At 44.5% G+C, this 27,392-nt stretch overlaps 1 protein-coding gene across 5 annotated transcripts in view; it reads left to right on the top strand.

Annotated features, from left to right (window-relative positions):
• Slc24a2 (solute carrier family 24 member 2) overlaps positions 1-27,392 on the top strand; it is a 241,184-nt gene that overhangs the window by 139,599 nt on the left and 74,193 nt on the right. For all 5 annotated transcript variants that reach the window (XM_013348256.2, XM_005352706.2, XM_013348255.2 and 2 more), the window contains exons 3-4: positions 11,792-11,830; positions 14,277-14,385. In XM_013348256.2, coding sequence (XP_013203710.1) covers positions 11,792-11,830; positions 14,277-14,385 — 148 coding nt within the window. The remainder of the gene's footprint in view (positions 1-11,791; positions 11,831-14,276; positions 14,386-27,392) is intronic.

The raw sequence follows: 27,392 nt of genomic DNA, 5'->3' as shown, positions 1-27,392 counted from the left end.
GAAAGCAGTTTAAGGTAGGAACAACCGGTTTATTGGGGATCCCCTTCCCCTGTTTGGAGGCACAGCCAGTTGAGGGAAAAACCTGAAGCAGAAGCATGAAACAGCTGGTCCCATTACATCCACAGTCAAGAAGCAGAACAAGGTGAGAGTTGGCCCTTGGTGTCTTCCTCTTGCTCTCTTATCCAGTCCAGGCCCCAGCCATGGGATGGTGCCACCACATCCAGAGTAGACTTCCCTCCTCAGTTACACCTCTTTGGACACACACCCCCAGACTTGGCCAGGGGTGTATCTCCTGAGTCCAAATCCAGTCAGTCCTCACAATGTCGGGAAATGCTCATTCTGACCAAAGTTCAAAGAAGGCAGGTTTAAGCTGGTGTCTTTCCAAAGACTGAGAAGATGGGCCAGACCAGAGTGCACACCCCTGTGATGAGGGAAGAAACTCGAGAGGCGCTGGGTCATCAGAAGTATCAAAAGCACCAGGAAAGTGACACAGATCAACCTTGAGCTAACCAAAAGCCATTTTCTGCCAGCATCGTTATAGATAAGCAATGGCTCAGTGATTTACCTATTACTAAGTGTGCATTTACTGAGCCCCTAGCATCACTACAGTGTATACCGGGAATTAAAGTGAAATAAAAATGGTGTGTGCTCTCAAATGGATGATCCATGGTGGGAAAGAGAGGCGAGATAAGCAATACAGAGGGCAGACTAGAGAGGAGATGGGAGGCCCCGTGGGAAGGGCATAGAGAAGCAGCCGCGTGGTTGTGTCCACTTTCACTCACTGCAGTGAGGTGAACGGCTTTAGCCGCCTCTTGGCCCCAACCAAGAACAGAAGAGCAGATTAAAAGATGCCCCTAATCAGGAGCAGATGGAGAGAGAGCACGAGCAAGGAACTCAGGACCGCGAGGGGTGCACCCACACACTGAGACAATGGGGATGTTCTATCGGGAACTCACCAAGGCCAGCTGGTCTGGATCTGAAAAATCATGGGATAAAACCGGACTTGCTGAACATAGCGGACAATGAGGACTATTGAGAACTCAAGAACAATGGCAATGGGTTTTTGATCCTACTGCACGTACTGGCTTTGTGGGAGCCTAGGCAGTTTGGATGCTCACCTTACTAGACCTGGATGGAGGTGGGTGGTCCTTGGACTTCCCACAGGGCAGGGAACCCTGATTGCTCTTTGGGCTGATGAGGGAGGGGGAGTTGATTGGAGGAGGGGGAGGGAAATGGGAGGCGGTGGCGGGGAGGAGGCAGAAATCTTTAATAAATAAACTAATTAATTAAAAAAAAGATGTCCCTAATCCCCGGTGTCAGTATATTTTCAACAGAAAAGACTTTGTACTTGGTATTTCATTGTTCTCTCCAAAGTGTGTTTATGTTCATGTTCATTAAGTGTTCAAATTGTGCTGCATTGTGTTTACTGATTCCCGGGAACTCCTCTAAAGCCAGGGTGTCTGTTTTTCTGCGCTTGTGGAAACTGTCAGGTGCTGCAGGAGCCGGGTGGGAAAGCAGAAGCAGCATTTCCAGGATGGGAAGTGGAATGCGTAAAGGATAAACACTTGGCGTTACTAAGTGACTCTTACATCACAGAGACCATATGAAAAGCTTTATAATGTGCACAAATGACCGTGTTGTGTTGCTTCCCCTGTAGACTTTTGTTCTCACACGTCAATCTATGAAGGCATCTAAAAAAATTAGCAAGGATCTTTGTGATATGAAAACCTGAGTCACACTTGAAATTTTATCAGTTTTACTTTTATTCATACATTAGGCATCTGGTTCCTCGTAATCCTTGAATTTTGCTGGACATCGAGTTTACATCTCTGTAGACAAAGTCATGCTCTTCATATTTTAATTGTCTTTACCAGCATCTCTCCCAATGAGAGAACATATTAAGTCCAGGATTAAAGATCAGTCACAGTGTACGATTTCAGGCATGCTGGTTAGATCCTAGGTAACCTGCTTGGTATATCTGAAAATATCACATTTAATTTGAAATGATGCAACTTCCACCCACACTTTCTTCTTCATTTTAAAATAGCATATACTACTGTGAGAGGTCCACAATCCATCGATGCTTCAATTATTAAGGCTGATTCTTTATTTTCTGAGCTTATTCTGAGATGGAGAAAGGGCACTACTCTTTCAAGTGCCAGAAAGTGATTGAAAATTGGACGCCCATATGCTTCTAAATAAACCGTCTGCAGTACAGGACCTGCTCCTGGCCACACGGTGAGTGAGCCAGGCCACCAGACAGCTCTCCTCCTATCTATTGCTGAGTAATTGAGTTCTAATACAAGCCATCTTGATGTATGAAGAAACTCATTTGCACTTGTTACATTGTGACGGCCATTAAAAGTGCCTCCGTGACCCTTAAGAGACAGAAATTATATTTTTAAAACACTCTGACAGTTGTGGGTGAGTCTAAATTATAATTCCGAAAGAGACAAATGACAAGAAAATTAATTCTTATACTTTCTCTACTCTCAAGTACTTGCTCACAATTCCCATCAAAACAAATGTGTACCTAATCAATACAAATAAAATCTGTCATTCTAAATTCTGAACAATTGCTTGACATCGTCTGATTTCCATTAGAAGTCCAAGTTCATAAACAGTTCTTAATATTTTCACTGCATTTGAAGTTCTGCTTGCCACTTTCTTCCCACGGGTTACTAGAAGGAAAATTCCACTTGCTTATTCTCCAACATGCTTGAGCGCTGCAAAGACCAGCTAGCTGAGCTCAGATCCCAGTTCTGCCATTCATTGGCTATAGGACCTTGGATAAATCACCCAGCCTCTATCAGTCTCAGGATCTGTGTGTTGTAAAGGATACAGAAGTGCTTATGATACTTACTAATTTAAAGATTTGGTGAGGTTTTATATATATATATGTATATATATACGTATATATACATATATATACGTATATATACATATATGTGTGTATGTATATATATTATACTTTCCATAAATAATTCCCATTTTTGCTAAATGATGCTTGATTTACATAGTCTTTAGTTTGTCCAGCACTAGTATTTACTGGATCTTAAAAAGCAATCAGGGCTGGGGAGATAGTTCCATCAGTTGAGTGTTTGCTGCACATGTGTGAAGACCTGTGTTTGAGTTCAGATACCCATCATCCATATAAAAAAATAAATATGGTAGCTTGCCTCCCAGCATTGAGGAGGTAGACACAAAAAGAGCCCCGAGGTTCACTGGCCAGCTAGTCTGTCATCTACTTGATGATCTCCACCCTCAGTGAGAGATCCTGACTCAGCAGCTGAGATGGGAAGCGATAAGAGAAAATGCCTTTTGTGAACGTCCAGTCATACAGTCATGTGCATGCACCGTCTATAGACATCTGTGCATAAGCACATCACATGCATTGCATGCACACACCAGATCCTCATAGGCACTCTTTCCTAAAAAGAAAGAAGGCAGGAGTCCAGTGGTAGAATACTTGTCGAGCATGTGTGAGGCCTTGAGCTTAACCACCAGCCCTGCAAAAGGATAAACAAATAAAGCAGTAAGACCATTTATGAATGTGTTCTGGGTTCCTAACCAGTCGCGGGCAATGTGCGTGTCTTATACCAACCCTAACAGATGGTGCTTGGGGGGCATATCACAATTGTTCACTACCAATTCTGAGAATTGTAGTAATAAGAGCTGCAGGGCTGCATCCCCAGCACCCTGGCCGCCTGCTAGCTTATGCCCCGAAATAATTACACGAACACGGTATTCTTTTAAACACTGCTTGGCCCATTAGCTCTAGCCCTTACTGGCTAATTCTGATATCCCGATCAACCCATCTCTAATAAACTGTGTAGCACTGGTCTTACCAGGAAAGATTCAGCATATCTGACCTGGCGGCTTGCTTCATGGCGTCTGCCCGAGAGAGGGGAGCATGGCCTCTGTCTGAGGCATCTGCCCCCCCCAGAGGAGAGCTATAGAGTCTGAGCTCACTTCCTCTTCCTCCCAGCATTCTGTTCTGCCTACTCCACCCACCTAAGGGATGGCCTATCAAAATGGGCCAAGGCAGTTTGTTTATTACCAATGACCTTCCTCCATCAGAGAATCACGAGAACAATACAATGAAGTCAATTAGCAGCCTCTGAATTGTTCAGTGGGAGGCAAGAAAGAGCAGTGGTAGGTAGACTGTTAAGTCCTAAATTAAATGGCTTGGCACTGGTGTGACATATTGCAAGTACAGAAACAGCCCGAGGCCCTTCCTGCCTCTCACTCTCCGTCTGTAAAGCACAGATTACTGTCTTCCGTATACCTGCTTAATAAGGAAGATTAAGTAGTAGTTGAATAAGTGGACCTAAATAATCACCGTGACTATTAACTTAACCAATGTCACAGGGAGCTTCACTTGCTGAAGCACACAGCCCTGTCCCACCTGAGTGGTTCACTCGGGCATGCCACCTAGTTGCATTTTAAGTCACCACAGGCAGGGACCATGGAAAGCACAGAGGTGAATTCTGTCCACAACTATCTTACAACTTCCAGTATTTGGGAGGCTCTGTGGAGGAGTTGGGTACAGATGCACCCAATATAGCTTGCCAGTTCTGCAAGAGGTACTAAGAAGTCCTATTTAAAGCTTGGAGCTGTGGTGCCAATGGAGTGTACAAGATAACTACTTGGTAAGCAAGAAGGAAAGATTAGGATGACTTCTATTTATTTTTATCTTTCGGGGAACAGAGTCAGACAGATGGTTCATTGGGTAAAGATGCTTACACCAAGCTTGGTGGCTTGAGTTCAGTTCCCAGGGATGGAGTTAAAAAACAGACTCTCATAGGTTGTCTTCATGCCTCCACACTTGAGCTGTGACAGATGCACACATACACAACAACAATTATTATTATTCAAGAGCAAAGAAGTCAGTTTGTGTTTGCTTAAAGGTTGATAGTAACAGATGGGTGATAGATAATGATATACTATAGGATAGAAAGATGATAGATGATAGATAGATAGATAGATAGATAGATAGATAGATAGATAGATAGATAGATAGATAGATAGATAGATAGATAGAATAGATGGATGACAGGAAGAAAGGATAGGTGACAGTTAAAGGTGTGGAGGTTCAAAAGTCAATGTCGATAATTGTTCAGAATGCTTATGAAAACAGTATATGATCAATAGTTAGCCACATTGATCATGCATAATTATATAAGTTTGTCAATAATAGTCCAGGTCTGCCTATATCCTGATGTTACTCTACTGTCTGCCTTACATACTGATCATTCACAGATTACATTTCCTAACAATCTCAGCAGAGTCCAAGCCATGCCTCTAGCATAACCTTCTGGTATAGCAATCTGCCCTCTTGCATGGTGAACTTCTTTTCAAGTTGTGAAGGGACTTCTCCCTTTAGTCAAATCGTGCCCTTTAAGAGACAGTTGGCACTCCCATGCTTGCCTGCACCAGACACACTCGTGAATCATCTGTATACAGACTGCCTTCTTGCCTGTAGGAACCTCTAATCCAGAATCTAGCCAGAGAAGAAAAGTACTCCAGCAGCTTTCTGGTCCCATACTACCTCTTCCACCTGTATATGCAGCATCCTCCAAGGGACAGCATCATAGAACACTCAGGTTTCGAGATTCTGTGCGTTTAGATCTGCATTCTCTCTTCTCTCAGTCTTCTTCCTCCTGGGAGCCTTGGGCATAGACAATATGAGCTGCTAAACTCACTTCGTCTATGCTATTTTTTAGAAGGTTACAGGGACAAGGTCAGGAGCCAAGTCAAGGACATAGAATCTGTTGTGTCACCTCCTTCCACAGATGCCAAGCTAGGGCATACCATAGTGGCCCTGCCTAGATTCCTACTTAAGCCGCTTCCCTCCACCCTCATCAGTGAACTTGCCTGCTTCCCATAGAAGTCACCCTACTTCCAAGTCTAACTTTCAGTCTAGAACTACTTTAACCTGTCATTCCTTATCTTGTCGAAGCTCTTCAGATGTGTATGACACCTAACCTTCACAACAGCCGTGTACGTCAGATAGTCTTATCCCCATTTCATGGATGAAGTTGTTAAAGCAGAGCAATGAGATCACTTTCTCAATGTGATATAGCTGAGAAGAGGCAGTTCAGAAAACCCCAAAACCAACACAACCCCTGAATTCCATGGGCTACCACTTCTCAGCTGACTTGATTTCTTCTCTTATATAATGATCTAATAATTAAATGATGGGGCTGGAGAGATGTTAAGAGCACTGGCTGCTCTTCCACACGTCCTGAGTTCAATTCCCAGCAACCACATGGTGGCTCACAACCATCTCTAATGAGATCTGGTGCCCTCTTCTGGCATTCGGGCAGAATACTATATACCTTATAAATAAAAATAAAATAAACTTAAATGATGTTCTCTAACTCTCTTCAGGCAATTTATTGTCTACTCTCTCCATTCAAGGTTTATCTATTTTCAGATCTCTTTCCATTGCCCCAAATATTCATGATGATGGAGATGATCTGTTCAAGCAAAAGGTCAACCAGCTTTGCTTCTAGAATGTGAGCTTCTGTGAGAACATTCTTTTTTTTTTTTGACAGGGTTTCTCTGTTTAACAGTCCAAGTTGTCCTGGAACTAGCTCTTGTAGACCAGGCTGGTCTCGAACTCACAGAGATCCGCCTGCCTCTGCCTCCCGAGTGCTGGGATTAAAGGCGTGCGCCACCTCCTGACTTGCGAATGTTTCTCACTTGGGTCATTTCTAGTCTTTCTCCCTCTGATGACTCTGTAAAGCAGAACTGTGGTAGGGATATTGCATCATCCAGGGCTACCAGATCCAGCCAGGATTTTTTTTTAATTCTTACTTTCCTGAATGATTGACACAGAGTATGGCATGAGTACACAGTCCAAAGTCATCTGAGTTTTCTTCTCTTCTTTCTTTTGCTAAGCAATTACTTAACTTCCCCTCTGTTGGTGTCTTGAGGATTGTGCTGGTACCTGGTAGAAGGAGGAGCCAGGAGATGGGTTTCCATCTAAGAAGTGCTCAGGCTTCTTTCCTTCCTATTAAGTTCAAGATTCTGTGCCTGTTACCTCATCTTCCCAGTAGGCTTTGAGGCTTATCTAGCTTTATCTGGGAAAGATAATTAGAATGTGTTTTTCTTACAGAAAAGAAAATTGACAGAAAAGGGATACATCATTTTTAAGGAATGTCAATCAAGTCACCTCTCACTCAACTGTCTCAATCCTGGGTTGTTAAAGTTAATGCCAACTAAATATTAGATTCACATTTTAATTAGTCGAATGTCTGGCTTGGGTCACAATTATGACAAAAACAATACCTTTATGTTTGCCTATATGTCCTTTATCTATACTGCTGCCTAGTCTTTGGTATGCTTCCTGGGACTCAGTAGAGGGTTTGAAATAGAAGTTAATGGCTCTTGCTGCAGCATTCTGGATGCTCCTGTCTCCCCTCTGTCCTATGCCCGGTCGCTGGCTCAGGAAACCACCTCTTATTTTCCAGACTTCTCTGTTGGCATAGGAAGTCTTCATGGTGACACACTTGGTTGTATACTTTGCAAGTAATTGCAGGTCAGAGTGAACTACAGGCATGGCTCACTGTGTGGTCCAACCCAGCTGGGCTATGCAACCTTTGCCTCATTTTCACGTGCCAGGAAAAGGAGAGGGGAGCAGAAAAGCTGTGCACAGAGTTACATCAAAACTGCACTTGTCATGCAGTGAACCCATCTCCCAGCCAGCAGCCAGCGACTTCCCATGGCCAAATGGGGGGAAAAAAACGATTTAAAGACATGGGGATTTCTAAAATTCTTCCAAATGGGTTATAGGTTTTATCATCTGGGGGCAGAGCACTTTAAAAACCATTATAAGCAGCTAGCAACATTCCCATGTGCAAGTAGCATTTTCTCTAAGAAAGACATCAGATACTGCATGATCGCAGTTGCTCAAGTTGAATGCACTCACCAAATGACTAACGCAGAGCAATTGTGGAGGGACCATTCACACTGAATAAAAAATTGAATAACAGAATACTTCATAACACCTTGGCCTGGGAAAAGAGGACTGCTTTGTTGGAGGAGGTCTGCTTGTGGGTTCCCTGCCACCTGGGCTAACGTAGACCCGAAATAATCACACAAAACCTGTATTAATTAAATCACTGCTTGGCTCATTAGCTCTAGCTTCTTATTGGCTAACTCTTACATATTAATTTAACCCATTTCTGTTGATCTGTGTATCGCCACATGGCAGTGGCTTACGGGCAAACTTCCCAGCATTTGTCTCCAGCGGCTACATGGCTTCTCTCTGACTCCGCCCTTCTTTTTCCCAGCACTCAGCCTAGCTTTTCCTGCCTACCTAAGTTCTGCCTTGCTATAGGTTCAACGCAGTTTCTTTGTTCATTAATGGTAGTCACAGCACACAGAGGGGACTCCCACATAACTGCTTCAGTCACCAAAGCCACAGCCTAAGACCCTTCACGATGTCCCTTGGGTGTCCCTTAGAAAGTCTCTTAAATAAGCTAAAAAATTTCTTTGTGTGCTGCTGACTGGCTAGACAGAACTCTTCTGTGTGTCGGCCTTTGAACTGACTGTGGGAATGGAGATTTCAAGTTAGTACAGTCAAAATTGATAGTATTGATATAGGATCCAGAAATAATGGACTTTGTTAAAATTTAGATTTTTCTAAAAAGTGCACTATAAAACACCAAAATCGAAGTCTTATTAGTCTTATTCAACATATAATACATTTAAACTTCTCAGATGTTTGATAAATAAATCAACCGGTTGGCCACACACACGTCATCCAACCGTACACAGTTTCTCTGAGATTTGTTTACCTTCGGTTCACGAAAGCCCCTTCACCGGTGAATTCAAAACTCAGGAGCACACTGTCAGGACTGTGAGCACTAGGAATCACGTGGGGTGGGAAGTGGCCTTTATCACCTGCCACCTTCGCGACAGCTACAGAAAAGTGGCCTCACCTGCCATGTCTGTGCCACCTACAGCTACATGATGTAACATGATACACATTCATGTCTGAAAATCATACTTGAAAGAAAACTAATGATATCAACTTCCGTGACATGAAACAGCAGGACACCTTGTAAAGGCTCCAGATGTCTCTCTGTACCGTGTTCCTTGCAGAATCTGTGTGCTAAGCGTGGTCCTTCAGCCTGCCGACGTTATGATCGTTCTAGCTTGTAAGAGAAAAATTCAGTGGGGTAAATATTTTTTTTTCTTTCATTCAGACCAAAATGTAGTCTTGGTTTTAATTTTTATTCCTCAAATAATTACGTTACACGTGCTTTTAAAAATTCAAACTCTCCGCCGAGCATTTTTGCTCTTCTGAAGCGCACCCTTTATTTTTCCTCAGTTTCATTCTGTTCTTTTTGACCTGGCATATCAGTCTGCCTCACAGTTCCTTGCTTCCCGTTTAGCCACCAGGTATAAATTGGCTAACTGTAAAGGCGTGTTCTGGCAGCTAGTCCCAATGTGTGTCCAAAGGCTGAGCTAGCTGCACTGGGAAATTTCCCCGGAGGGCTACTCTGTAGAATGTGGAGCCGTTTGTTGAGCTGTCTGATGTGGAAGAACAAAGAACCTGCCTTTGCACAATGGACTCACAGAGTGCCTCTCAGAGCAGTGTGAGAAATCAAAGGACAACTTCCGGTCTGCTTCCATTTCCAAGGCCGTTCTTGGCAACCAGGGCATCGGAGGTAGTGTCTTGTGGTATTTTTCAAGAAGTCACTGAGAGATAACCCCCAAAGAAAATGTTATAGAAAATTTACTGACACCCATGGACTGTTCTGGGAAATTTTCACCACCCCAGAACTTATCTGTATGTATGTCTGTCTGTCTGTCTGTCTGTCTGTCTGTCTGTCTGTCTGTCTGTGTCTGACACACACAGGTTCTACATGGATCTGTAACAATGTTTAGAAACAGAAGGGAACATACATTGCCTTGATTTCAAGGTCCAAAAAGGGATTTCAACAAAATTAAGATCGTTAAAATATTTGATTGAATGTCTGTGAAATATTTAACATCAACTTTATTAAGTAAAAAAATTTATTCGTCTTAAAAATTATATCCTGCAAACTACTGGAACGATGACTCAGCAGTTAAGAGCACTGGTTGGTCTTCCAGAGGACCCCACTTCAGTCCCCAGCCCCCACATAGTGACTCACAGTTGTCTATAACTCCAGTCTTAGGGGACCCCATACCCATGTCTGAGGGAGCCAGGCATGTACATGATACACAAACATACATGCCTACAAAATACCCATACATATAAAATAAATATATTTTTAAAGATCAAAAATTATCTCATTATATCACATAAGAGAAGAAATTATGGATTCAGTTTTCTTACTTTCCAAGATTTTGAGCATGCCAATCATAAGTGGCACATAGACAGCCATTTCCTCTCCATCTATCCCACAAGGGAACACATTGCATATAGAATATGGAAGAAAATCATTCTGTTTTTTAAGATTTATTTATTTATTATGTATACAGTTTTCTGTCTGTATGTCTGCCTGCAGGCCAGAAGAGGGCACTAGATCTCATTACAGCTGGGTTTGAGCCATCATGTGGTTGCTGGGAATTGAACTCAGGACCTCTGGAAGAGCTGCCAGTGATCTTAACCACTAAGCCATCTCTCCAGCTTCTGCATATCATTCTTTAGATGATGTGTGTGGTAGGATCTAAAACTGGAGAGTGTGCACTGGTGAAGATTTTTCAGACAGCACTGCAACCCTTCTTTACATATATTATTATTACCACAGACTCATGACTGCTCAAACTCCCTAAGAAGGACCAGAGGTTGCCCAGACAAAGGAGGTTGAGCTTCTGCTTTGTTCTTGCTGCAACCACCCATAGTTAGGATAAAGAGACAGGGGAAATGAAGCTTGTGGAGCTTCCAAAGAACCTGTACATCATGAAAAAGGCCCAAGAATGGTCCTTACTCTATGTAAGAAGGAAATGTCCTTTGAGATAAGGGAGCCAAGCCATCCATTTGGGTCACACCAACGGAATTCCAATGTGCCTTTGTCTGGTGTTCTTTCCAGGTGGATGACCTGCCCTTCTGTTCAACATTTCCTACCTGAACAGATTTCTGTTGTAGAATAGGACCTGTAATGTAGTGGGGATGGGGTAAGGGATGGGTTGTCTTGGTTCCATTGTTACGTGGTGGAGACAGGATACAGGGTGGCCTGTCTGGGTTCCATGTGAGATAATCCTGGTCATTAATCCAGTGGCCTAACTTCTTTGGGTATTGTTTCATTATCCCACATATGGGACAATGAATGTAAACTCCCCCCCAAAACATAAAAAGTGTCAATTCCCTGTAATCCCATCACACAACAATAACTAAGCATGACACTAATTCTTGCAGAATCTTTCCCTTTATATACACAAGGATATTACTCACCTTTGTTAGAGCAACATAATAAATATGATTTTAAAAATAGTTTGCCCTTAATGCATTTCCATTTCAGTATGTATGACTTCATCTCATGTATTTTAATGATTTCATGGTATTTCACTGCATGGCTGCGCCATAGTTTATTTCACTGCCCTTTATTACAAGATATCAGAAGTGGAAATTCAGGTTTGACTTTGGAGAATGGGTCATATGTCTAAAAAAATTAACCGTGTGCTCCTACTTTAACTGAACTCATTCCAGAAGTGGAAATAACCATCTCTAACCATCTCTGTATTGGTTTAAATGTAAATTTAATTAATTAATTGCTATTAAATGTAAAGCCTCTGTGGGATTTGTTATTTATTTCTTTGTCTTCTGTTTCTGCCCTTTCCTCTTCTGCAGTCATCTACACCAGGGGACAAGGAAGAGCCGTCTTTACCGGTAGGAAGCAGTAGCCCTGCCTGTTCCTGTGCCTGTGGAGAGTGCCTTGCAGGGGTGGCAAGGGGCTCTATGCTTGCAAATCTTCCTCTCCCTTGGAATACTTGTGGTTTGATCCATTGGAGGGGGGTGTATACTTCTGTCCTACAATTACTAACAATTGAACTCTGGCATTCACTCATAAATTATTTCTGGTCTTATGTTTCAAAATCTTGAATTCTTTCTTCCATTGGGCCTGAAATTTTATAAGCATGAAAGGGGTAAGAATGTCTAAATTACATTCCAAGGGATGTTGGCTGAAATGTGGGGACAGTGTGGGCTCTAATGCTTGAGAAATGTTTTCTTTGTGGGTCTGCATGCACACCCTTTTTGCATTGTTGCATGAAATGTAAACATTCAGTATATGCAATACTGCCTGAAAGAATGCTTAGTGTCTTCCATGGACATAATTCATGTCTAACAGAGATACACACAGCAGAGTTCTTGTGGTTTCCCAGAATAACCACCGTAGTAGCAGTGGTTATTATGACAAATTACTAACAACGACCACGTTTTCAGTTGCTCTGCAATTAACACATGACATTTCATATTGTGCTGCCTGGCAAGGAAATGACCTTGTGAGTTTTTGTGTTCAACAAACAGTTATTCCATTTCCACTGGGTTTAAGTATGCTACCTTTGCCCCTAGAATATTTTGAACCGTGCTGATCTGAAGCCCCTATAACTAAATGCCACGGGGCATTTCTAAATGTTACAGGCTTTTAAGGATGAAAGGGATCGCCATGGAAATGTTGGTGACCCTGTAGTATTGCTTTCCATTAACACTCAGAGCAAAGATGTGACATTCACTGAGCACCCAGAGGATACACTAGACTCAAGGCCAAGGTACAGCTCGCACTCCAGCTGCCTTTGAAGAGCTCAAACGGTGTTCATCACTAAGACACCACTATTCTCCTTCATTCACCCCCGAACTCTGATGGGTTAGGAATACAGCTTTAATAGAATTACAATAAAATCCCTGCTGATTTCTCCCTGTATTACATACTGAGATTTTACCCATACTCCAATCTTGCAATAGATTTTAGGTTTACCAACAATGTTTGAACCGTGTCCCTTAGTAAGTATTTTCTGGAGTAACAGACATAAGGTCAATAACTTGGAACTGTATTTCTTTTGTGTTACAATATTCTAAAGATGAGTTGTCCTAGAAAATATCACCCTATCCACATGTGATTAATTGTGGGGTCTCGTGGAAAATTTGTGATGGAGAAGTTTGAAGACTTGGTGAAAATGAGGTTTTGATTTTTCCAGACCATATAAAATTTTCTGGTCAATTTTTTGGACCAACAGTTAAATTTTTTTTAAAAAAAAAATAGTAATCTAAATCAGGCATGGCATTGGATTTATAGTGAGACGAGGCAGGTAGATGGTAGACGTCTGTGAGTTAAAGGCCAGCCTGATCTACAGCATAAGTTCTAGGACAGTCGGAGCTCTACAGAGAAACCCTGTCTTGAAAAATAAAAAAAATAAATAAATCAGCAAATAATGAATCTGCTTATAGCAGCCCTCCTCCTCAAGTCTGTCTCTGTCCTCTGTGTTCACCACCACAGACTCAACCACAAAGAAGAACGCCATTTCTAGTCAGGATTAAAAAGCTGTCCAAATAAAGAGGGTTTCGGCAGCTTTGGTTTGATTTAAGGCTGTTTTTGAAGAAAAAAGTAAAAGTTTGCTGGTAACCCCATCTCCTGAAGCTCACTGGGGTCCAGCTATCAGAGCATACAACTAGAAGGACCTGGTACCAAGGAGGCTTCTTGGAAGCCAGGAAGCTCTGTCTGGAGACACAATAGGAAAGTCCCTTTCAGTTTCTCACTTAATAGGGACCTCAGAGCTTCCTGGGTCAGAGGCTAGAAACAGGAACCCCAGAAGTCATGTAAGACGATATGGTGTAGCTCGTCTGGTGACATAGACACAGGTACAAAGATCTTGCTGATAGAATACACAATCTAAAAATATTAAAGATTATCTGCTAGGTTATGAAGAGTCTTTAAGAAAAGCAAACCTGGAATCCACGCCCCTACCCAACACTTTCTGTCTGTGTGACACAGAACCTCATTTCACTCCTCAGAGACTTCAGGTTAATACTAACAACCTCGGGGCCAAGAGGCTCATTTCTGAGAACGAAATGGAATCCCTGGTGTGAAGCATGCCGCACCCTGCCTGCTTTGTACTAACCTCTTTGGTTAAAAAGGGGCGGAGGTGGGGGGCAAAATGGATTCATTTAGTAGAAAAACCATTTCCTTGGGGCATTTGAAAGGTGCTTTGAAGTTCTTTGGTTCAACTTGTATGCCCATGTAGCCAAGATGAGTGACCACAGGCTGGGCAAGGCCCCTCTGTGATGTACATGGTGTTCGTTGCTGAGAACTAACGGCCTCTTTGGTTTCTCCGCTCAGGCGAAGCCGCGCCTCCAGCGAGGTGGGAGTTCTGCCTCTCTCCACAACAGTCTTATGAGGAATAGCATCTTCCAGCTCATGATACACACCCTTGACCCGCTCGCCGAAGGTAACCGTCAGGCTTGGGCTTGGGATTGCTGTTGGGGGAGAGGAGGATGGCGAATACTTTGCATATGTATGCTGAGGTTACATGCACCTGCCAAACTCCTCTTGGTTAACATCATGAGTTGAAATCTTGACTCTGCCATGGGCTTCATTCACCAGTGCTTAGTTCCTGGCAGGGTGGTTTTACGCCGGGAGTAGAATATGAGTTCCACATGCCGATTCTGTCCGTTGATGCCTTTGGCATAAACACAGTTTGTTTGGAGGTAGGGACAGAAAGAAAGGTCTCCCTCCTGTCTGGTATTTCCCTTTATCACTTTCAACAAAGTCGTGTGTGAAGATAAATTGCATACCCTAGAAAGAATAGGAAAAAGAACTCTATTCCTGCGGAGGGCTATGAATAATTTAGAGAGTGATGTTCTCTGAAGACCAGTAACATGGTACTGTTTTCTTGGCAGGTGGATGGGGGTAGCATCTAAGCATTCAAAAGACCCTGCATAACTCCTTGAGACCAGTCATTGGGGACCCAAAAGGCCTGGCTCACCTCCCACGGCTGTCATAAGAACTATCACAAAGAACCCAGTATATTATGTCCTTCCACTTTTACTTATTCGCAAAGCCAAATATGCTTTTTTTCTTCAGTTTCATAGGTATCCTAAATATGATTCTTGTAGTAGGTGGGTAGCTGCCATAACCAAATAAATGATCAGAATTCTGCCACAAAAAGGGGTTCAGCAGACAGGTCTACCCTTCCGCTCCTGAATCTCATCACCCTTCTCTAGGAAGACACAGGAGGGATTGTGGGGCAAGTAGATGAAGAAGTAGGCACAGGTCACTGAACAGACACAGGAGATCTGACTGTCAGTCATATTGCATACATCAGACGTCTTATGGAAAATAGACCACTGCCAAGGTCTTTCCAACCTAGAGGTGCTCAAGACTTAACACGGTGTAAAGGACAACCAGGGATCTGAAGACCAGTTCCCCAGGCCCTGTCTATCCCATTGGACACGAGCCTCTCCTCAGAATAATAACTGAGGATCCCCGGCCACATCCCACTTCAGAGCACAGAGCATTTCAGTTACAAAGCGCCCATTCTACCCCCAGAGCAGCGCTGGCATGATGCTCCTCTCCTCCCCAAGACGTTTGGCTTCGCACTCCAGATTCTACCCAATCCCTGTGGGAACAGCCAAGATAGCATCCCTCTGTTCACCCAGTGGTCCAGCTGATGAGGGAATTATCAACCACCATCCTTGTTTCCTTTCATCCCCAACAAAAGGAGTGAAGGAATCACTCTCACCCCTACCTCCTGCCACTACACAGTCATGTGACTTTGGGCAAGTTGGGGTCTCTCTCCAGAATCTGGCTTCTTCATTTATCATTAGCACCTTTCTTCCCTGGGCTCTTTACAGTTGACAGCATGTTCACGCTTGGGTGTATGGCCACCACCGTACTGCGCTATTCTCCTTCCATAGAGGATTGTGTGACCAACAGAGACCCCAGGTGTGCCTACTGCTCACTCTTTGCCATCTTCTTGCTCCCTCTGCAACTTCAGAGCTGGTCCTCTTGCTTAGCTTCCATCTGTTTCCCACACAGCAGTTCAGGTCATCTTTAGAAGTCAACCCGGTTATGTAAGCGCCTACTTAACAACCTTTGGTGGCTTACTAGGGTTCTGAGGAAGCTATGAGGCCCTCACCACAGTCCCCAGGGTGTGTTTCTCATTGCAAACGTTTGGAGTGCCCGTATTCAGATAACTACTCTCACCCGTCTCGCCATCTTCCCTGTTCCTGCCACCAGAACATTCTTCCTTCCCTCCACCTTTCTCCCACCTTCCCTTGCTCTCCTCCCTTCTTTTCCTCAGCCCTCTGACCATCCGTGACAAATCAGGGCCTTCAGCCCTCACCTGTGCATGCTCCCACCCTGCTTTTTACAGCACCCCTTGCAGCCCCTGAAAGCCAATTCGGGCTTGAGGTTGTCAATGAATCGTTCATGGATTATCTGGGAACCGTTTTTTCTACCCCCTATTGCCCTGGAGATGCAACTGAGAAAAAAACAGTTGTTTCTGTCCCAACTCTGTCATGGCAGCTGCTGAGGAGTTTGGGTTTCTGAAAAGGCGGTATGCTATGGTAAAGAGAAAAGGCTCCAAGCCCGAAACCCTCTAGCTCTGGATCCCACTTCTGCATTTACTAGCTATGTGACCTTGAACAGCTTATGTACCTGTCTCTACCTCAGTTCCTTCATCTATAAAATCCCAGTGATAATGATGTCTGCCCTCTAAAGCTGCCATAAGGATTAGAGGCATGAAGACAGAGAACACAGCACACTGCCGGGGAGCTAAGCAGGTTTGAGGCTGTTCGCATACATTATTGTGATAAGCAGGTAGTAGTCTAGTGGGGAGCAGGGGGGCCTTTAGGTGTTCAAAGGGGTTGTTGTAAAAACAAGCTCTCCCCCTCTACCAACCGTCCACCCAGTTTTCTCAGTTCCCCAATTCTCCCTCAGAGAAACCATTATTGCCAGGTTCTTGGAGCTCCTTTCAGAGAAATTCTATCTTAAGTAAATATGTGTGGGTTGTCTGTGTGTCTGTGTTGTGTATGTGCTGTGTGTGTCTGTGTGTGTTGTTTGTCTGTATGTGTTGTGTTTGTGTGTTATGTGTGTCTGTTTGTGTTGTGTCTGTATGTTGTGTGTTGTGTATGTTGTGTGTATCGCATGTTTGTGTGTGTGCTATGTGTATGTTGTATGTGTGTGCATTATGTGTGTGCTGTGTGTGTCTATGTGTGGTATGTGTGTCTATGTGTGTTACTGTGTATGTATTGTGTGTTATGTATGTGTTGTGTGTGTTGCGTGGTATGTATATGTTGTGTGTAGTGTGTATGTGTGTGTTCTGTGTGTGTTGTGTCTGTGTGTGGTTTGTGTGCATGCTGTGTGTATTGTGTGTGTGTGTCTTTATCCACAGGTCTGGGCAGTCGAAGTATCTCTTTAGTTGGGAGGATTCAGTTTCTGAAAGGACTTGTTTTTGTTTTCCTGCGTGGAGGGGAGGTTGTGTTTTGTTTCTGTGAGATAAGGAAAAGTGAATCTGGGTTGTCTCCATCAGTGATTTTCCAAAACACCTGGTCCTTGTGGAGCTAAGCTGCAATTAAGCTGTTTGTCCTGTTGCTGTAGCAAGAGGCACCTTCCGAATCTGGGCACCGGCTTTCAAGGTGAAACCTCTCCCTGAAAGACAGGGGCTCCCCGAGCGTGAATGGGAGAGATAATCAGTTCCGGGAGGACTTGAGTGACTGAAAAATACAGAAAGCACTTTGACGCTTTAGAATTGCTCCATAGCACAAAGCCAAGCAAACAGCTTGCTCTGCTAGCCCCTCCCAGCCAACAAAATTCACAATGCCTTTCCATTTCAAGACGAGCCAAAAACTTAACCCGCTGCTTTCCCAGAAATAGTCTTATTCCCTATAGCTATTATACTTCTACTATAACTCTCTTAGTATAGGTTTCATCACTTGAATTCATATGTCCTTGTGCAAATCTACAACCTCTGAAGAATATAGAACATGCCAGTTCTGTCCCCCAGCTGACGCTGTGAAAATTACAACAGCTTCCATAGGCAGACAGTTCACTGGTGCTCCTGGCACTGACGGGGCGGGGAGGCACATGGGCACCACTGGTGTGCAGCCAGTGTTCCCAAAGGGAAGTATTCAGTTTTATTGTAAACATTTAGAACAGATGGCCTGTAGGAACATATTTCCCAGTCTCATCTGTGCCACACAGGTGGGTTGACAGAACCCTGGCTGACACCTTTGATCAGCAGCTGGTTTGGCCTCTGGGCCTGAGTGCCACAATTCCAACTGTGTGTGCATATACCTTCCATTGATAGATCACAAAGCACCCAAGACCCAGAGCCTGACTTTAAGATTTGGTTTGGAGTCAGCTGGGTGATTCTTCTGTTCCGTATGGTGTCGATGGAGATTATGTAGTGATAACTATCTAGCCAGCAAATTGGAAGGTCCAAGAGGGACTTCTTGACATGTAATCTTTTAAAGGAAGATCTCTGACTCTCCATGGTCATCTCTGATCCTGTGCACGTAGCCAGATGTCCCGCTTGATGGCTAAGAGTTCCAGCGGACCGACTAGGAAGCCCAGCCTCGGAAGTCCCAGGACCCCACTTTCCCCACATCCCTCTGTCCAGCATCCCAGAGCTGGCCCAGAGCACAAGAAAGGAATGTAGCTCTGCTTCTCAGGACAGCGATACCAGAAAGCTTGAAACACAGGCTGTTTTGTTCACATGCTCACGGTTGTTTGGTGTGCCGGAAGTAATGCACACTCTGAAGAGGGACAATCCATAGTCAGTCTGCCAAACGAAACTGACCTGTGTCTTTTCAGGAACACTAAACTATGAGCATGGGTTGTTCATGAATACAAAGTCTCAGATTCTGCCTAAGGCTCTTAAGATGGTTGAAATAAACCAAGATAAGACAGGAGCATTGCTGCTAGTTCCAGGCCACTCTGGGCTACAAAGTAAGACCCAGTATCAAAAACCAAAAATAAAAAAGGACAGAAGAGTAATGTAGTTTAGCAGCAATGAGAATGAATTACAACATACAACAAACCCATGTGGAAGTTCATTGATAGGAGGTGAAAGAGGAGGTCGTGATGGTAGACCAGGAAAGGGAAGTGATGAAAAGTGAGCAAGGAATGGGCAGAGCTTGCTTTAAAAGGGGCCTTTGTGCATACATACGGAGCCTTGTACAGCCATTTAACACATGTACATAGATAACGTAGTAACATATGGCCGTAGGACCCTGGGCTGACTAAGTATTTGCCTGAGTACTGACAAGTGCATCCTGCCAGGTGGCAGAGGGCGGGCCAGCATAAAGCTATTTATTATAAAAAGGTGGGGAGTTTGAACAGATAGCAGGTGGGACAGGGATGAGGGCGCTGCGTTCTTGAGACTACTTCCAGCTGACCTGAGGGTGTCAGAGTCTTGGGGGCACCTGAGAACACTGGGAAGCTGGCCGTGTCCGGGAGATGGTTGCCTTACCGGCTGTCCAGGCTCTGGGGAACCATCTAGCGCAGTTTAGACCTGGCAAGATGCCGTTCCAAAGTGGATCCGAGTCAACTCCCTGGAGCTTACAGGAATTTTTTGAGTTTGTGGGAAGATGAGTTTTAGACACATTTAAAATAAAATAAAATAAAACCAAAGGGAGTTTTAAATCCCTAACTTGTGGCCATGATAATATAGTAGTATAGTTATAATGGGCAGAACTCTGTCAGCTAGATTAACAGCTTATCAGAATCCTATTGGTCAGTGTTTTGAGTTACAACAGTAACAGAACAAGAAAGAGGAATCCAGACCACGTCTCGTCCTTTTATTCATCTCAAATCACTTTCTCCTTTTCACCATCTTTACATCAAAGCATCTTAAAGCCCCCATTCCTTCCCCCATCATCATGCCATCTCCTTAACACTCAGGAGAGGCAGGCGGTTGATTGCTGAGGGCAGTCATCGTAGAGTTAGTACCTTCTAAATAAAGGGATAGTAAGAAGTTACATTAAAATCTTTTCTGTGAGCCTCTTCTCTGAATATGGGGGGGGGCATAGATACCTCTGGAGCGCTGTGGTTCTCAGCACCTGGACATGTTTGGTAGTCTCGCACCTCCAGCTAACAGCTGCTAGTCCTGTAACAACAGCTGTTAGTTAGTTAGTTAGTTAGTTAGTTAGTTAGTTAGTTAGTTAGTTGCTTGAGCAGAGATTTTTGAATTTATCATTGGGGATACAAGGGAGGAAATTGATGAGGTGGTGTCATTAGTAGAAACAGGAGAATGTAGAACAGTCTAGGGGGGAAGGAGAAGGGCCAGGAAGGAACGTATATGGGGCTCCCAATCTGGTTGTGGGACAAAGCCTCAGTCTTCCGGAATTGGAAACCAGGCAGTTGATCTCAGTGTCCTCTGAAACTTAAGGGAGCGGGGTCCTGTTGGAGTTGCTGTGTATGAAGAAGGATTAGCTTGAGGTGAAGAGATAAATGGTTTGAGGTGATATAAGAGAATCCATTGAAGGAGGTCCTCATACTTAGCTTGGAGTTACAAGAATTACTATGAAGGAGCCCTGCCATTTAGGGGAAAGGAGTGAGGGGCATTGTTCTGGAGGAGAGAGAAGGACCTGATCCCTTCTGTTGATTGGAGATGGATGAGGTTGGTTTGTGGTCCAGGCAGAGAGCAGTCAGTAAAGTTTCCTAGGAGGGAACGGGGGTGATGCAGTAATGGGGTGAGTAGGTGATAAGGGAGGGGTGAGGGTTTAGATGAGAGACCAGGGGTTAGAACTGGCCACCCATAGATGAGTTCAAAGAGGGAGATGGAAAGGGGTCATGTGGGGAGACCTAGGAGCCTGAAAAAGGCCAGAGTCAAGAGCTTTACCCAGTCAAGGTGAAGTTCCTCTGACATTTTAACAAGAATGTTTTTTTTTTTTGAAGTTCATCAAGCACTAAGGAGCAGTTAGTTCATTCTATCTTTACCGAGGACTGGGAAGTGATATGGGATATGAAAATGCCAAGGGATGCTGAGGGCTTTAGATAGGTTTTGGGAGATCTGAGAGGTGAACTCAGGACCATTGTCTGACTTAAGAGAGGCTGGAATTCCAAATCGGGGGGATAATTTTCCAGAGAAGGTCAGAGACTGTCTGAGCCCTTTAGTTAGTGGTAGGGAACACTTCTACTCAGCCTGAGATGTATCCACTAGAGCCAGAAGATACTTAACTTGCCTGACTGCAGGCATGTGGGTAAAATCAAGATGCCAGTCTGTCCCTGGGAGGAAGCCCCTGGCCTGGTGGTTAGGAAAAGGGAGGCTATGATACCGGGGAGTTGGGGTCTGACATCTGACAAGTTTTACAAGAGGCAGTAACAGTTCTTAAGCAATGCAGTTCCTCAGAGTGGGCTGGAGTTGCCTCATTGACAAAATGAGACAGAACCTGGCTATTAGGATGGGAGAGATGGTGTAGATAGGACAGAATTTTTTGAGTGTCTGAGGGTGACTGTGAGATATGGGTTGTAGTGTGTGGACTCTTTGTGGTAAATGAGGTAATTCTGGGCCTTGGAGGGCTGCGGCTCTAGCTGCCTCATCAGCTCGATTGTCTCCCCTAGAGATGATGGAGTTGTTGGTCTGATGAGACTGGCAGTGAATAATTCCTACAGCTTTGGGGAGATGGGAGGCTTTTAGCGTGGCTATAATTTGACCTGAGTTAGTTACGAATCCTCCTTTTGTTGTAAGTAGCCTGCGCTCTTTCCAAATAGCAATGCTGGACAGAGGATAAGAAAAGCATATTTGGAGTTCGTGTAAATATTTAGGGGTTGTCCTTATGCCAATTAAAAGGCACGGGTGAGAGCTATTCATTCGGCCTATTGGCTAGTGGGATGGGCAGGGAGTGCCCTAGTATCTGATGCCTGCTTTTCGGGTCCCCTCATGTAAAAAGGAGCTTCCTAGGTGACCTGAGGCAATGTGCCCTCCTGGATGTGTGAAAGATGGGCAGTAGTTCCTCTAGGGTATCAATGCAGGAATGAGATGGGTGGGAAGGGGTCAGTGTTGGGCCGAGGAAGAAGATTTGAGATATAGAGGGGTGTGCAAGATTGGAACGTAAGTGTGGCATCTTCTACTAGTGGCACCGGGAGGGAAAGAACCTAAGAAGGAGATAGCGTTCATAAGCCTTTATAAGTTAGAAGATGGGACAGGTTGTGGCAGGAGAAGATAGTGGTGGGTAACCCAAAGATTAAAGGTTTTTGATTCATGAATAAGGAACTCAACAGCTGCCAAAGCACATAGGCAGGGTGTCCATCCCTGGGTGGTAAGGTCTAGTTGTTTTGGACAGGTGTGCTATAGGTGCAAAGGAAGGTCCCAGCTGGTGGCCTAGGACCCCAAGGGCCTATCCCTCCTTTTCTGTTACCTAGAGAGAAGAAAAGAGTTAGGTCTGGGTGATGAAGGGCTGGAGCCTGGAGAAGAGCCTGCTGGAGCTTCTGAAAGGGCTTAGTAATGGGATTGAGGAGGGGCTCATGTGGGGGAACTGAGGGCCGCTTCATATAAGAAGCAAGCGAGGGGGGGAAAGAGGGGATCTAGGAACGTAAGAATCCAACTATTTCTAGGAACGATAGAAATTTCCTCTTTAGTAGAGGGGACGGCAAGAGACTGGATTAGGTGTTTCTATATAAAGTAATGGCTGAGTGGGTGGGAGTAATGGTTAGTCCCAAGCAGGTGACCTGAGGAGTGAAGTGGACAGTTGGACCTTAGAAAATGAGACTCTATAGTCCCAGCTGGACAAGACATTTAGAAGAGCGGGGGTATTAGTTTAGCTAATTTGTAAAGACAGACTACAAAGGACAGACAATATCAACCACATACTGTATGAATTTAGACTTGGAGAGAGACAAAGAAAGTAGGTCAGAAGCTAGAACCTGGCCAACTATGTGTGGGCTGTCCTGGAATCCTTAGGGTAGGATATTTCAGGTGAGCTATGCAGAGAGGTGAGTGTCAGGGTCAGTCTAGGTGGAGACAAAGATGTTTTGAGACTCAGAGCTGAAAGGGATAGAGACAAAAAGCATCCTTGAGATCTAGAGCTGAGAAATGAGAGGTCCCTAGAGGGATAGTGGAAAGTAGGATATAGAGAATTAGGCACCACAGGATAGAGAGGACCGCGGCAGCATTAATGAGCTGGAAATCTTGAACCAGGTGGGTTCAAGGTTTCTTAACTGCAAGTATGGGAGTGTTAAAAGGGGAGGCTGTAAGACAACGTAGTTTCTTTCTCCTTAGGAGGTCAGAGGTGAGAGGCTCTGGGGTGGGATTGGCGACTGGGCTTGGGTAATGTACCATGTCGGATCTTATAATAGGATGAGGGTAGATGGGGGAATGATTTCTAGCAACATAAGGGTTTTGAGGGTCCACCTGGAACACTGGCAGAGGAAACGACATGTTGGAACCAGTAGGGTGGGTGTCTAGGAGGAGGAGAAGGGTCGCTGGCAAGACTGGGGTCAGATGAATGGGGAAGCAAAAGAAATAGAAGCTCCCACTCTGGCTAAAAGATCCTTTCCCAATAAGGGTACAGTATGGGCACAGGACAAGTTGGCACAACCAAAAATGAATGAGTAAGAGGACTATCCCAGAAAATGCAGTTGAGCGGTGGGGTCTGATGAAGTTGTAAGGCTGTTCCCCCTAACCCAACAGTAGGGAGATGAAGAGAGGTGAGTCCCCCCAAAACACCTGCAGGACCAAGTATGTGGACCACTGTCCAAGAGGAAAGAGATGGACTGCCCTGATTCTGTGATGTCTACCCAGAGTTCCCTGTCAGAGATGATAGTGGTCGGGTCAAGAGAGCCCGGGTCCTTTCATTGTCCATGACCAGATCTAGACAGTCAGCTGGAGTTTGATCTGCATTTGATATCCCCACGCCACGAGGTGCGTGGAAGCAGTCTGACAGTGTCCCTCTTGATATCACTTTGAACATGGCCCAGGTGGCCCACAGGGATTAAGGCAAACCTGGACCTAGTGACTGTCCTCACCACATTTGAAGCAGGGACCCAGTTGTCCTTGAGCCCCAGGGGGCAAAGAAACCCGGACAGTCACCAAGGCCTGTCAGATGGCCTTGGCCATCATTTGGTATTTTTTGTTTATGGACTTTTTCATCTCTCTCATGGTACACTTTAAATGCCAGCACTAAGACTTCTGCCTGTGGGGTCAGGGGCCCCCTCACCAAGAACTTAAGTTTAGCCCTAATGTTGGGGAAGCTCTGGGAAAAGAAATAGGTCATAAGGAGTTTCTGCCCTCTGGGTTTTCAGGGTGTAGATTACTATATTGTAGGAGGGGGGCTTTGTGAGACGTCCTAGGAACTGAGATGGATTTTCCTGTCTGTCCTGAACAATTTCCTGGAGTTTCTCATAGTTAGCTGGTTTAAGGGCAGCCTTATGGAGACCCACCAGGAGGCAGGTTGTAAACTGAGCTCTAGCTAGAGTATCCTCTGGATATTATAGTCCCATTGGGGGGTCACAGTTGGGGACTGTCTCTGCCCTGACTGGATGTGCTGCATTAGTTTGATGAATCTCATCTGTATGGGCTCTGCCCTGTTCCCAAACTCAACTGCATTCCTCAGGGAGTAGGTTGATAGCTAGGATTTTAGATAGATAGATAGATAGATAGATAGATAGATAGATAGATAGATAGATAGATAGATAGATAGATAGATAGATATCATGAAAGGTGAGACTGTAAGATTGTGTAATATATTGGAACTCTTTTATGAAAGTGATAGGGTTAGATGTATAAGAACCTAGCTTTTTTTTTTCTATTTGAGAAGGTTCTGCCAGTGAGAAAAGGGCATGTACCTCAACCAGTCCATCCACTCCAGCTACCTCTCGCAAGGGGAGAACTGTGGCCAGGTTGGTTTGGGTTGCTTTGGGTAGGGTGGGGTCCCTTAGCAGCGTGAGGATGAGGAACAGGAAGGGATAAAGCAGGTGAGAATCGGGTGGTTGAAACAGCCTCAGCCCCATTGCTGGAGAAGAGGAAGAAGCTGGAGGACCTGATGGGCAGTTGTGTTGAGGACAGAATGGTGGGGTTCGTTAGCAGGGTCCAGGTTAGTGGGAGGTTCTTCTAGCTCAGATTGCATAGCTAGGAGGACATTAGACGGTGAAGCATGGAGAGAGGGTTTGGAATTGAGGTAGAAAAATGCTTGTATATAAAGTAGCTCCTTCCATCTGCCCATTCACTGGCAGAAGTTTGAAAGGTCCCATAAAATTTCAGGTTCTAAACTGCCATTAGTTGGACACTTTGAGTTGTTATCTAAGGAGTATTTGGGCTATTTCTGAGTACAAAGGCAGATGAGTTTAGAAGCCTTTAAATAGGGCATTAAGCATGGGGTTTTTAGATTTTCTAGAAGACATCCCAGAGGAGTGGATGGGCTTATATTTTTGGTAAGCTTATTCCCCACGAGTGAGACAGAAAAGGAAAAAAATGAGATCCATTGGCTTCTTACCAAGTGAGGATGGAGCAAGAAAAGCACTGAGGGTAGAGGGGTTGAGGGACTAGGTGCAAAGGACACTCAGGTCCGAGAGATGAGAAAGGCACAAGCTGCCCTGTGAGCTGTCATGTAAAGAGCGGGAGCTGAGGTGCTAAGCCCGAGGGACACTCGAGTCCAAGAAACGAGGTCTTATTCATGGGGGATGGCCAGAGGTGGTTGTCAGCAAAAGGGACCAGCCGTAGCCCTGAAGGCTGTGACTGGGGGTTCCCTCACTTTCAAGGACACCAGAGGAACAGTCAGGGAAGCATTTAAGTCAAATGAGAAAAATGAACCTCACCAATTACAGCCAATGTTATGCCAAGGGGGCTAACAGATGAGTGGTTAGTTAGTTGTTGTTCAGGATTCCACCACTCAGAGTACCAGGAGGAGTGGTCAAGTCTCACAGCACCAAATATTGTAGTTCAGCGGCACTGAGAACAAATCACTATATACAACAAACCCACATGGGAGTTTATCGATAGAGGTGAAAGAGGAGGTCGTGATAGTCAACCGGGAAAGGGAAGTCATGAAGAGAGAGAGGAAAAGGCAGAACCTACTTTAAAAGGGAGCCTTTGTGCATGCGTACAGAGCCTTACACAGCCACACAATACATGTACGTAGAATAAGTAGTGACATCCAGCCATAGCACCCTGGGCTGACTAAGTATTTGCCTGAGTACTGACAAGAGCATCCCAGGTGACAGGGACGGGCCAGCATAAAGCCTGGATGCTAACAAGTAAAAGAGAAAAATGATTGAAAAACATTTATTTTCCTTTATGCGATAGTTCTGGTGGACCAGAGTTCTCAGTCATTGAGATTACACACACCGTGCCTGTCTGAACTGAGCCCTCTAATAAACTCACTGTTCCATATTGATTTTAACATTTTTCTAAACAAGCCATCTTATTAACCTAAAACTTGGCTGCTAGGGGAGTATTTTGAAGTGTAATGCACCGTCTGCTTTGAATGCATCTGTAAATAAAACACACATATTTGCAGGGTGCTTGCTGCAGGCCAGCGCGCTGTCACAAGTTCTACATGAAGCAGAGTCTCTCTCCTGGGCACTCTCCATCATGCAGAGGACACAGACATCAAAAAGAGGCCAAGTCTGCCTAAGGTGACACAAGAATAAAATGTCAATCTAGACCCATACTGGACAGTTTCCAAAGTCCCTACCCTAGGGACCTACTACTAGCTGAGCAGGAGTATCCAACTCTTGAGGTTATATATACTACTCAAGAAGATGCAGGTTGATTGCTGATCTTTATGGAAAACTGTGGGCATTGAATCATCAGAGAATAATTCCAGCACAGGGTTTTATAGTAAAGCAGATTGACTCTAGACCCAGGCCCTGTTGGTTCTAAGCCTAGTTCTGTCTTTTACCAGCTGTGTGAGAGTCCTCTTCTATAAAGTAAGAATACTACTTCCTATCTCGTTGACTTCACTGAACTGCTTTAAGAATATAGATTGCTGTTTTAGGGTTTCTATCACTGTAAAGGGACACCATCACTGTGGCAACTCTTACAAAGGAAAACATTTAGTTGAGGTAGCAGCTTCCAGTTTCAGAGATTTAGTCCATTTTCATTATACAGGGAACATGGCAGCGTGCAGGCAGACATGGTGCTATAAAATGGGAATTTCAGTTGTGAAAACTCCTCCCTTGGATTGGCCTGTAGGCAAGCCCATGGGGTATTTTCTTAACAATTGATGTGGGAGGGCCTATCCTAATATGGGTGGTGCTAACCCTGGAGGTATGGTCCTGGGTGGTATAACAAAGCCTGCTCAGCAAGCCATGGGGAGTAAGCCAGTAAGCAACCTTCTTCCATGGGCTCTGCTTCAGTGCCTCCAGGATCCTGTCCTGACTTCCTTCAGTGATGGACTATGATCAGGATTTGTAAGCCGAATAAACCCATTCTTCCCCAAGTTGCTTTGGGTCGTGGTCTTTATCACAGCAATAGAAAAGTCAAAAAAGAAAGAAAGGGAGAAAAGAAGGAAG

Source organism: Microtus ochrogaster, chromosome 10 (assembly GCF_000317375.1).
Source record: "Microtus ochrogaster isolate Prairie Vole_2 chromosome 10, MicOch1.0, whole genome shotgun sequence".
Lineage (NCBI taxonomy): Eukaryota > Metazoa > Chordata > Mammalia > Rodentia > Cricetidae > Microtus > Microtus ochrogaster.
The sequence above is the reverse complement of the archived record's forward strand: the minus strand, read 5'-3'. Positions and strand labels throughout refer to the sequence as shown.